This window comes from Anas acuta, chromosome 1, assembly GCF_963932015.1.
Source record: "Anas acuta chromosome 1, bAnaAcu1.1, whole genome shotgun sequence".
Lineage (NCBI taxonomy): Eukaryota > Metazoa > Chordata > Aves > Anseriformes > Anatidae > Anas > Anas acuta.
Window position 1 is genome coordinate 104,142,178 of NC_088979.1, and position 12,038 is coordinate 104,154,215.

The window sequence follows — 12,038 nt, forward strand, 5'->3', positions numbered from 1 at the left end:
TTGAAAGCCAATCTCATCCCTGCAGGTCCGCAGCCTTTCTCAGAACATATATCAGATGCAAAGAATGCTGAAAGAGCTTTTTTGCTTCCTCAGTGATAAAAACCAAGGGAGATGGGTGGGTCAGTGACAGGGACATTCTTCCCTTCCTCCTCTTACATTGCCCCTTGAAATTGCTCTGCATCTTTTTGAAGTGGAGACAGGATGAATAAAGCCAGCTGACTGTGTGTTTTATTTTCACAGTGACATCTACATGTCTGCATTGCATTAAGTATGCTCCTATTCAGGCGTTTAGACTTGTTTTGTAATTGCAGAAATCAAACTGCAGGCAAAAATGCTGACAAAATGTATGGTAAGAATGATAAATATAGTGCTTATGTTGGCAGCCTGACCATGTCTTCTGTTGTTAGCTGTCTTTCCTTTCACAATATTGATGCTAAAAGAAAGGCACCTTCTCTATCCACTTTCAGGTAACCTATTTATGGAAGGCATCAGGAATATGGTGGTGTTTTTTTTTTTCTTTTTTTTTTTTTTTTCTGTGACATACTGATGGTATCTCACTTATTACAAGAAGAATTTTGGCTAGCTTAGTTGATATTCCAGAGTCCTTTTCACCAAGTGTACTATCTACAATTCTTTCTTGTTTCTTTTCTTATGAAAATTATAACCAACCTTACATTGGTATGCAGGGAGGGGGAGGGTATATGAAAGAACCTGTATTCCCTACCAATTCGATGCTCATTATGTAAGCCAGGCACTGTCTTCCCCAGAAAACTGTATCACTGCAAGATGGGTTCTTCTAAAAACTGAGTTTATATTGGGAGAGCATAAAATTGCTTAATGTAAAAAAAACCAAACAAACAAACAAGCAAACAAAACCACAAAAAAACAAACAACAACAACAAAAAAAAAAACAGGGAATGGTTACAACCACAAAGGCAGCAGAAAAGAAAGCAAACACAGTGATACTCGTCTCTTCTCAACAGGCTCTTATGCCACAACCATTCTGCAGTGATTATGGCTCTAGAGCAGAGGTTTCAATGTCATGTCTTCTCAATATGTTTCTCACAGCATGCCTTTGAGTTTTCTCTATACCTCACTGAACAGAAAATTGAATGTGTCTGGCAAACATTGCTGTGATTTCCTACTAGCTCCCCCATTTTAGCTTTGCTTTATAGAGGTACACTAGCAATATAAATATTTTTGAGACCGTAAGTATCGATTTTTTTCCCCCCCTTATGACATCCATAGATAAAATATCAGACACATGTACATGCTATTCAGTTGTTGGCAACATTACTTTAAAATCATTTCTGGTAGTCTGTAGTTGAAACAAGATCATTAATCCCAGGAATTTTTCAGAAAATATGTTGCACTATAATTCTTTTAAAACTGTAAACTTTATTTACAAAGGTTGTTATTGAATGCACCTTTGTTTCTCCTTTTCCTTATTTCTTGTTGCTTTGATAAATGGAGAAGGTTGCAGTATTAAACAAGAAGGGGAGAAGGAGAAAGGAAACAGCACCTATACTGAAGTGCTAACGTACTTTTGACCAACATATTTTGAACATAGCTGGTCACTACCACCTCTTTGCATAGTCAAACGACATCCACAGCTCTTCAGATTATTCACGTTTAAGCAATGAGTGATACAGTCACTTGACAGCCTGTTAAAAACAATGTGAATGAAAGTAGCATCAGCTCAAAACTTAATTAGCCACAATGTTTTTAACATGTCCTGTTTTTCAAAGCAGACTTTTATTTAATACTTCCCATACCTGAATTTTGATTTTCTTTTCATTAATTGGTTTAATTACATCCTTTCAAAATTCAGCTATTAACCATTTTGATATGACATGTGACTGCAGTGATTTTCTGATATGGATATTAGTCTGTTCTGCAGTGAAGGGTAATTAATCACCCTACCTAAACACTCTTCAGCAGGGCTTCCAAAGGGGTCAGTTTTGTTCCCTTTGCTGAATGTATACTGTGAAATTACCCTAGGAATTAATGAAGTGACAAATATTCTCTGAGATATCAGAAGCATTTAATCAGTGGATTTATGTCATTTCTAACTTTTTAATGACCACAGCATTTCTATTGGATGTAGTAGTTTTGTCTGGTTAGAAAAGTGTATAATATAAAGCTTAATCTTGAATTAATGTACTTTGGACTAATATTTGGAAAGTGTTGCAAATATTCTGGGAGCTCTGATGAGAACGTCTGTCTCAGAAACGTAAATAGTATTTCCAAGCCGGGAACTGTTTCAAATTAAGTTGGCCATAGACTTGTTCGTTCCTCTCTGAAATTTTAACCCTCAATTTGTTAGGGACCTGTAAGGATTCAGGTCTGAATCCTTATACTGATATATATTTATAATCCTTATACTGATCTAATTTAATTGTCAGTCCTAGCTATGCCCAACAATAAGTAATAGAACATTGCCACTGAGAACCACAGTAGTTTCTTGGCCTTAATTCAAAATATTAGCCAGTGCTTCAAAAAGGAGCGTCAAACCTTGTGAATTAACACCTCACCAGTAATGTGTAACTTATAACATAATCCTGGTAATAAGATAGATAGATAAAGGAATAGGCTGGTTTTTGTCAGATACCCATGAATGGTACCACAATGTATCCTTGGCATCCCCAGTTGCAAGACTGAAAACAGCTTTTCTTCTCTGTGATTCTGGCGTGTACGCATTTATGTGTGCTGGTTCTTATACTGTGCTGTTAGTGGAAATGCTGCGGCTTGATGCTTTTTTTCACTCCTTCAGCTCTAATAGAGCTGCCACCTCTTTCTATTTATCCTGGGAAATGGCATATTTGTGTGGTGACATTATATTACTGCATTACAACATGATGTTATTAACTTACTGGTGCAATGTCATTATGTATTGAAGCAAAAGCATGCCAAGAAAACAATTTCATCACATGGCACAGTCTTGCAACACAAAGTCATATGAAGGGGTCTGTGGTAAATTCAGGATTTTTTTCCCCAGGAGGCCAGCTTGCTTTGCAAGCTACAGAGCAAATTGATGTTAATCAATAATGTGAGTGAAATCCTAAATAAATTGTAATCCTGATGTGTTTGATCCTGTTCTTATAATTTCTGTACTTTATTACGTGATGATGCCAAGAGGCCTTCGATCTTGGACACTGAGCAATTTGAATTGTTACTTGTAATTATTACTAATTCATTTCTCCCTGTCTTATATGTGTGTGCGTGTGTGTGTGTATGTTTTGTTTTTCCAACCAAAATACAGTCACTTTCCAAAGAGGAGATGGAGGACTAATGAGCAATGGAAGGTATGTTTCTTTGTGTAAAGGTGTTTCCATCATATATTTTTTTTTTAATTAGGAATCTGAAAATTCTGTAGGTGATGCACTTGGGTAATAAACGATCATTTATAAGACTGACAATTTCAGAAGGAGTTAAGTAGCTTACCGCAAGGTTTAATGATCTATCTGTCATGCACTTTAGAGGAATCAAGCCCAGATGTTTCATATCTCCCAGATGCCCTGGAAGAAATGCGTAGTAAATATCACAAGGAATGTGTTCATTTGTTACCAGGATGTTTATTGCATTAATTAGACATTAGCAAATGAAGTTGCTGTTGTTTAAGACTCCTTATTGGCTCCCCCTAAATTGCTGTGAGTGAACAATTACACTTAATCGATCACAAAATAAATGATTCATGGATGATGAATAGGCTGTAGATTGATAGGACTGGATTCCACAACTTTGGCTACTCAATTGAAATTGATAAAAGCTGATAACGGACCCATATATCCTCATCTATTTTCCCTTTGCCAATATGGAGATTGTAATTAGGCTCTGGTAATAACTTCCAATCTCCCATTTAATCAATATTTTAGCAAAAAGAGATTAGGCCTAATGAGAGCTAGTAGATGTGTTGAGAAAGCCGCTGGATCTTCTTATTGCTGTTTCCATAGAAACCTATGCTTCTCTTAGGGATTGTACCAGACAGGGATCTATCAGAACTAAAGTACAATGATTATAGGTGTTGCTCCAACTTCATGAGTGCATTAATAATCTAGAGGAGCATCAGAAGGATCAGGGTGATTTTGTGATTTTGCTTGGGGGAAGAGAGCGTTTACATGACGTGATTTGTTTTCCTTGTTAAATACAAATACAAACAATCCATGTGCATTGCTAAATTCCAGCCTGTTTGTCCTGGGGTGAGAGAGGCACAGTGCCCTATGGCCTGAGTTTACCTTCTCTTCCAACATACTTGCTGTTTAACACTGCTCTCAAAGCTTGAAATTACAGGGATATAAAAGCCATGCAGTAGTGGCAGATAAAGATAGCAGTAGACTTTCCATTAATCCTACTCAAACCTCTTTGCCTCTAAACCATACAAGAGTGCTCAAAGAGTTACCAGCCTGTAGATGACAGGCGTGCATTTGGGATGCAAGGGAAGGAAGAAATAGTAGCCCAAAGTCCTGGAAATGGCTGATACGGAGCAATCAGTTTGAGTGATTGTTCCCTTGAGGTGGTAATTTATCATTCAGCCCTGGTTTAGGATCCCATGATGGTCGTGCCTAACCCCTGTTTCACACAGACAACGGAGTTCATTTGGATTCTGGCAGAATCACAACTGATGCCTAGTCCCACTTCTACTGACAAAGTTGATTTGTATATATCCTTAATTAACTTCTCAAGGTCTTTAAATCATCAAAGGCTACACAATTTTAATTTGAAATAAATTAAAGTCTCCTAAACTGTTTCTTATATACAATGATAGGAGAAAAGTGATATGACATCTTCGGTCACTGTTGTGTCCAGAGTTGTCTCACAGATATTTAAATTTTGTTTATATGTATATATATGTGTATGTATATATTTACATGTATATATATTTATTATTTTATTTTATTTTTTTCTGCTTCAGTCGACCAGGTCTATTGAATGCAAGTGACCCCAGTTATCCTTGGCTTGCAGACTCTTGGCCTGCCACAAGTCTGCCAGTAAACAACAGCACTAGTGGACCCAATGATCTTGGCAATTTCAGTCGTGGAGGTTGGTTTCATTTTATTAAGTCACAATATAGTATAAAATAGATTTCTCTTAGTTAACATCTAGATAAATACTGTGCAATATTTTTATACTGCTATAGTTCTTTCTATGTTTGGCTCAAGATTGGATTTTAAAATTGGTTTTAAAATGTCTATTTTGCTGTGTCTCCTTCTGTTTCTTTAAAACATAGTTTTACTTTGCAATTTACCCCACAGTGGTGAGACAGGGACAGAGCACCATCTCATAATGAGCTTACTTATTGCTCAGATCAGTTCCCTTTTGCATGGATGTGAGCAGGACAGTATAGCCAGGGACAGAGGACAATTGTAAGAGCAGAGACCTGGGGCACACAGGAAGAATGTTCCTGTGTTAGACTTCCTAGCATAAATGAGTATGTAAATATTTTTAAGACCTGAACAAGTATACAAAAACCCAGACAATTGTATATATTAAAAAATAAATTAAAATGCAAAAAAGAATCTATAAAACCATCAAAGTGATGAATGTGAAAAGAATTTAATTTAGAATGGTAATAAAATCTGCCCTCTGAAAACTGTCCCTTACTTTGGTTATACATTCCCATGTAAAACTTCTTCCCTGTGGTTTGATTACTTTTACTTCAAATTACATTAAAGCATTCTGGATTTATTTTCCATATAAGAATGTTTTAAAGCTTTCGCCTTACAAAAATACTATAAAATAAACAAGAGTTCTGATAATATTTACAGGACAACTGAATATCTGCCAGCCTCTTTGTTTTCAATATATTCACAACAAAACTCTTCAGTACTTTTCTGTCTTTTCATGAGCTCACATAATACAGAAAAAATACCATTTTGTTTTAGCATTTGGTTCTATAAAACTGAAACTGGAAGCATGTTTTAAAGCTTTTGGCTTCAGGGTGGATAAGGCATAGGTCCAAATTTGTCCAGGAAATGCAACAGTTATATTTGAAATTTCAGCAGCTTAATTCCATTCATGATTTTTTTCGGTCCAGCTCACACTTTTTTTCTGGTTGGTTCGGGACCACTTATCCCTGACTATTGAAACAGTTAAGTTTAGATGCATCTGCAGTGAAGGTGGACCTGAAGTGAGATGTCTTTTAATATGATTTAACAGCTTAGATAGAACTCGGGCTTCTTTTCTGATTAAAAGGTCTGGAGTAATATTAAAGGCCTGTAAGAATTCTGAAGACAGTAGGGTGGCAATCACTTACTCTGGAGCAGAAACTGAGGGAAGTTTTAATGTTGTTTTTTAGAGTGAAATCCACATTATTCCCCAGATTGGCAATTGAGAACAAGGCTGTGGGTGGGAAGCAGAGGTTAGGTTTGGAATCACATAAGACCACAAAATAGTACTGAGTCAGCAAGAAAGAGATTCCCTCAGAAAGTACTTCAGAACTATTTGAATTATCTTAGGAGTTACAAAACAAGATGGATATTGGAGAACTTTTGGAACTCTCCATTGGGAAATGTGGCAAATGTCCATTGGGAAATGTATGTTCATCTTTGGTCTTAAATGTACAGAGGTTTTTCTGCTGTGACAGCTTAGTGGGAAAATCAAACTTGATTTTTACTAGGTGATTATGGCACTTGGTAAAATGGTGCTTTAATAGCTCTTTGAGTGCTTATTGTATATGTCTCTTTGAGGTTAAAAAAGTAATTGTGGTTGTATTGAAAATTTCCAGAAAGTCTGGAGAACTTTAGTTTATTAGTAAGACAGACTGAAAATCCTTGGCTGGTGGGAAACTATGCAACTATGCAACTTTCCTTTCAAGCGGGTGCAAATGTATAGTTCTCCATTCAAAAAGGACTGTCTAGAGATGACACATCTTCAGCAACCAGAAATGTGCTCTGAAAGATTTATTTCTGATTACTTGAGAGAGGTAAACATTTTGCTAATGTTTAGTTCTGTCAGTCTGCAGATCCAACATACGCATGTTGAGCTGGACTTGATTAATTTTGTACACCAACAACAGAATTTACTTAATAAATTTCAGTCTCTTGGATTTCAGTCCAGTGGGACTGTTCAGCCTGGAGAAGAGGAATCTCAGAGGGGATCTTATCAATGTGTATGGATCTTATCAATGTGTAGGGATCTTATCAATGTGTACCCTTCCTAAAGGAAGGGTACAAAGAAGACAGAGAAAGGCTATTTTCAATGGTGCCTAGTGCCTGGACAAGACACAATGGGTACAACTGGAACACAGGAGATTCTGTCTGTATATCAGGAAAAACTTCTTCACTGTGTGGGTGACAGAGCACTGGAAGAGATTGGCCAGAGAAGCTGTACAGTCCTTGGAGATAGTCAAAAGTTGTATGGACATGGTCTTGGACAACCTGTCCAAGGTGGCCCTGTTTGAGCAAGGGGATAGAACCAGATGACCTCCAGAGGTCCCTTCAAACCTCAGTCGTCCCGTGTTTCTGTGATACATTATGTTTTGATTAAGCCAATTGTGGAAAGGTTGCATCTTTATATTGTGGATAAAATACATGAAGAGTAGGACTGCATTTGTCTCTCACATCTCGTTCTGTATTTGCACGTAGATGTTTTTGTGATCGTATATTGCCCCTGGCTACCTGGGCACATGTGTATTCAACACACTGGATACATGCAGATAGATAGTAATAACCTGGGTTTGAGAGATGACCTGTAGTTTGCATTAATCATAACTTTTTTGCACTTATTTTTTTTTCTGCAAATATAAGAATATAATTTAGGTATTTCGAGTATGTGATGGTTCCCATCCCCCTGTTGTTGCTTGCAAAAATAAATTCTACCACTAGTCCCACATAACATCCTTATCTCCAAATTGGAGAGGGATGGAATTGATGGGTAGACCATTCAATGGATAAGGAATTGGCTTGAAAGTCACACCCAGAGAGTGGTGGTCAATGGCTCTTTGTCAAGGTGGAGGCCAGTGATGAGTGGTGTCCCACAGGGGTCTGTCCTGGGACTGATGCTGTTTAATGTCTTTATCAACAGCATAGACAGTGGGATTGAGCGCACCCTCAGCAAATCTGCAGATAAAACTGAGCAGAGTGGTGCAGTTGATACAAAAGAAGGAAGAGATGCCATCCAAAGGGACCTGGACAAGCTGGAGAAGTGGGCCCATGTGAACCGAATGAGGTTCAACAAGTCCAAGTGCAAGGTGTTGCATCTGGGTTGGGGCAATCCCAGACGAGCACAAACTGGGAAGAGTCCTTGAGAGCAGCCCTGCAGAGAAAGACTTGGGGGTTCTAGTGGACAAAAAACTTGACATGAGCCACCAGTGTGAGCTTGTAGCCAAGAAGGTCAACTGCGTCCCGGGCTGCATCAACAGAGGAGTACCAGCAGGTCAAAGGAGGTGACTGTTCCCCTCTGCTCTGCACTTGTGAGACCCAACTTGGAGTGCTATGTCCAGGTCTGGGGCCCCCAGCACAAGAAAGATGTGGACCAATTAGAGCGGGTCCAGAGGAGGTCCATGAAGATGATCAGAGGGCTGGAGCACCTCTCTTATGTAGAAAGGCTGAGAGAGCTGGGGATGTTCAGTGTGAAGAAGAGAAGACTCCAGGGTGACCTTATTGCGGCTTTTCAGGGGGCTCATAAAGGGAGCTTATAAAAAAGATTGAGAACAACTTTTTGCTCAGACACATAATGATAGGACAACGGGGAATGGTTTTAAACTAAAAGACAGGAGATTTAGATTAGGCATTAGGAGGAAATTATTCACTGTTAGGGTAGTGAGGCACTGGAAGAGGTTGCCCAGAGAAGCTGTGGATGCCCCATCCTGGAGGTGTTCAAGGCCAGGTTGGGTAAGGCCCTGGGCAGCCTGATCTAATGGGTAGTATCACTGCCCATGGCAGGGGTGTTGGAACTAGATGATCTTTAAGATCCCTTGCAACCAGAGCCATTCTATGATTTTATAAGTAGACTCAGATTTAATGTCTGTTTAAGTATCCTATTTACTGAGCACTTGTTATTGACTTATTAATTGCTAATATTACGTTGTTACCCTGAGATTGCAGATGTTAAGGTTCATATTTAAATATTCAGTGTTGCACACATGCATACAATACAAAGTAGTTCTGTGGTCTAAATGATCAACCCAGAAAAACAAAACAAAAGAAAGAAGAAAAACAAAACAAAACAAACAAAAAACAACAAAGAAACAAACAAAACAGTGGGAGGAACCTGTGCTATCGTATCTTGTTAGAAAAATCCTGAGACAGTGAGACAGTGAGGCCAACTATGTTGTATTAGGTTGTAGGGCACCTGTTTCTGAGTCTGGAATGGAGCTCCAGAAACCCTTCTCTTTTGTCTTTGGAGTCTAATGTATATAAAAATCTGTGACACTTAAAATGGGATCTGAACATCCTCGCTAATAAGACTATGCATTATCTCAATTACTGTCCAGCAATTGGAACCTATATCTACTATCAGATATTAGAGCAAATGGCATATAAATGATGCACTTTTCTAACATGTAGATTCAAGAATTATTTCATCTTTCCAGAGTCTAAATAAATTGTAAAAGTAGCAGCATTTGAAATAATTGACCTCTGAGAGAACAAGAGGAGGGTTATTGGCTAAGCTGTGGTTCTCCTTGGGACATCATGCTGATCATCATTACATTCTTCATGCTTCAGTAGTCTCAACATCCAAATCTAGTATTCCACCAGCAAATGTCACTACAACGTTTAATGAGGAGACTGCCAATCTAACCAATGAAAAATACAAATTGTGGTGTGTGATAGGTTTCAAAAGATATAGAAAAGTCAACAGATATTTAAGTAAATATGCTGTACGGTTATTTTTCAGGTAAATGTACTGGAGTATTTGAACAAGTTGTTCTCCATTACCAAGACTGCTTTGGCATTTTAAGAGACTGATCACTTAAATCCCTTCAGTATAACAGATTTTCTTTCACATTTCGAGAACAACTTGTTTTTGTCAGGTTTTTCTTTTGTTGAAAAGGAGAAATATACTAGCTAATGTCAAAAAGAAGATTAGATAAGCTGATGCATAAAACTTGAAGGAAGTCAAGGTAATGGCCTTAAAAAATTACTTTGAGAGCTTTGGCATCTACTTAAGTGTTTTGCTACATATTTGCTGGGAAACTTTCCTCCGTGATTTGTAGATTCACTCCTTTCATCATTTCCCTGAAGCCCAGACAGTTTCATTGGTTCTGACACAGAATGAACAATTGAAAACATTCTTCAGTAGAGAAATATTCCAAACTTCACTTTCACAGTTGAAGGTATGGAAAAAAAAGATGGTTTTAGGCAGTGAGACGTGAAGGACAAGTAGTAGGCCTGTCACAGATGCTGATAGCTTGGCGTTGGTTGTATATCATCTTCCCTTCGTTGGCTCATGGACCTGTCTCAGCTGAAATGCAAACGTGCAAAATGACACATTTATTTTTCATCTTAAACCTTGATACTTTCAGGGTTCCTGTGCATCAATGATTTGTTTCATTCCCCTGTGCTCACCACAGATGTGCTGCCACCGGTTCCAGGGCAAGGAGATAAAACTGCTACTATGCTTTCTGATGGAGCCATTTACAGCAGCATTGACTTCACCACAAAAACTAGTTACAACAGTTCCAGCCAAATAACGCAAGCTACACCATATGCCACCACCCAGATACTGCATTCCAACAGCATCCATGAACTGGCAGTTGACTTACCTGATCCTCAGTGGAAGAGCTCAATTCAGCAGAAAAATGACCTGATGGGATTTGGTTACTCTCTTCCAGACCAAGGCAAAGGCAACAATGGTAATTACAGCTCTTATTTTCCAGAGCCCTTGGATTTATACCGTTTCATTTTGCATGAATTAGCAAAATTTTAGTATGTGAGACACTGCTCATATTTACTGTAACTAATGTTTACACACCTTGCATGCATGCTGAACCTCATGCAGTCACTAAATGTAGTGTTCTGTGCTTTTAGTTCTCTTTGTCCTGTGATAATCACCAACCCATATGCCTTCCCTTAGGCTAGGACAGATATACATTAACAAAAAAATCAAAACTCGCAGCCCCACCACATCTGCCACTGACTTGCTAACTGCGTGTGTTGCATGTGCTTGTGCTGTCAACTAATCACACAATGCCACTGTGACCTTTGCCCTTTAACCCTTAGCCTTGCTTTACATCCCTGACTACCGCGTGGCTGAGGGATTGGCTAATAGATTGCCACACAACCAGTCACAGGATTTCAGCACCACCAGCTCCCACAACAGCTCCGAAAGGAGTGGCAGCCTCTCAGGTTGGTTCCACTGCTGTGGGTGGGTGAGGGACGGAGGGGTGTTCGTCAGCAGCTCACCACGGAGGCAGGAAACCTCCCAGACTCACGTTGCAGATAGGTATGAGCTTGCCTGCCCACTGGGACATTGGTGAAAGGTGTCACATTGGTCTCTAATGAGAAAAATAAAAGCCCCCAGAAAAACCCGAAGTGTCTTTTGCAAAACCTATTTGGAGCGAATTGGAGAATCCTTCTAGCCATTGTGCCCAGCACTTGTCAGCACAATTGCAAAGCTTGCCTTGTCACGTCCTTTCCCTGATAGCACAGTTTTTAGTGTGAATATGTTTCCACAGTGGTTCTCAGTTTATAGGCAACCCCCCAATGAACTTCATGAGGAGATTAATATTTTTGTTGAGTTGTTAACAGATTCACCACTCTCATGAGCTGTTTGTAAATGCTGTATTTCAGTCAAGAAACTCAGAGATAAAAGTAGGCCCCCCAAGATGATTAAGGTTTCAAAAAATGCACCAAGTCTGCATACGAACAGAATGTAAATTGTGTGTGTGTGCTGCATGTTATATTGGAAACACGACACATTTTCATTGGATGAAAATGATTGTAATATGTGTGATTACATATTATATTTAAATACACCTTTTTCTTTATTTAATTTTGCTTACTTGTTGCTTTTGTTATATATAATTATGCATTTTTTTCAAGATGAAAACTGAAAAGCCAGCAATTAAAAGGAAAGTCTTCTATTATACATAACCA

General features: G+C 38.6%; 1 protein-coding gene across 25 annotated transcripts in view; it reads left to right on the plus strand.

Moving 5' to 3' along the window:
* The window catches only part of ROBO2 (roundabout guidance receptor 2), a 625,847-nt gene that overhangs the window by 570,662 nt on the left and 43,147 nt on the right, over positions 1 to 12,038 (plus strand). For 17 of the 25 annotated variants that reach the window (XM_068691004.1, XM_068690931.1, XM_068690919.1 and 14 more), the window contains 4 exons: positions 3,263 to 3,305; positions 4,913 to 5,040; positions 10,514 to 10,795; positions 11,163 to 11,288. In XM_068691004.1, coding sequence (XP_068547105.1) covers positions 3,263 to 3,305; positions 4,913 to 5,040; positions 10,514 to 10,795; positions 11,163 to 11,288 — 579 coding nt within the window. The remainder of the gene's footprint in view (positions 1 to 3,262; positions 3,306 to 4,912; positions 5,041 to 10,513; positions 10,796 to 11,162; positions 11,289 to 12,038) is intronic. The other 8 variants (XM_068691032.1, XM_068690955.1, XM_068691079.1 and 5 more) reach the window with 1 other exon arrangement.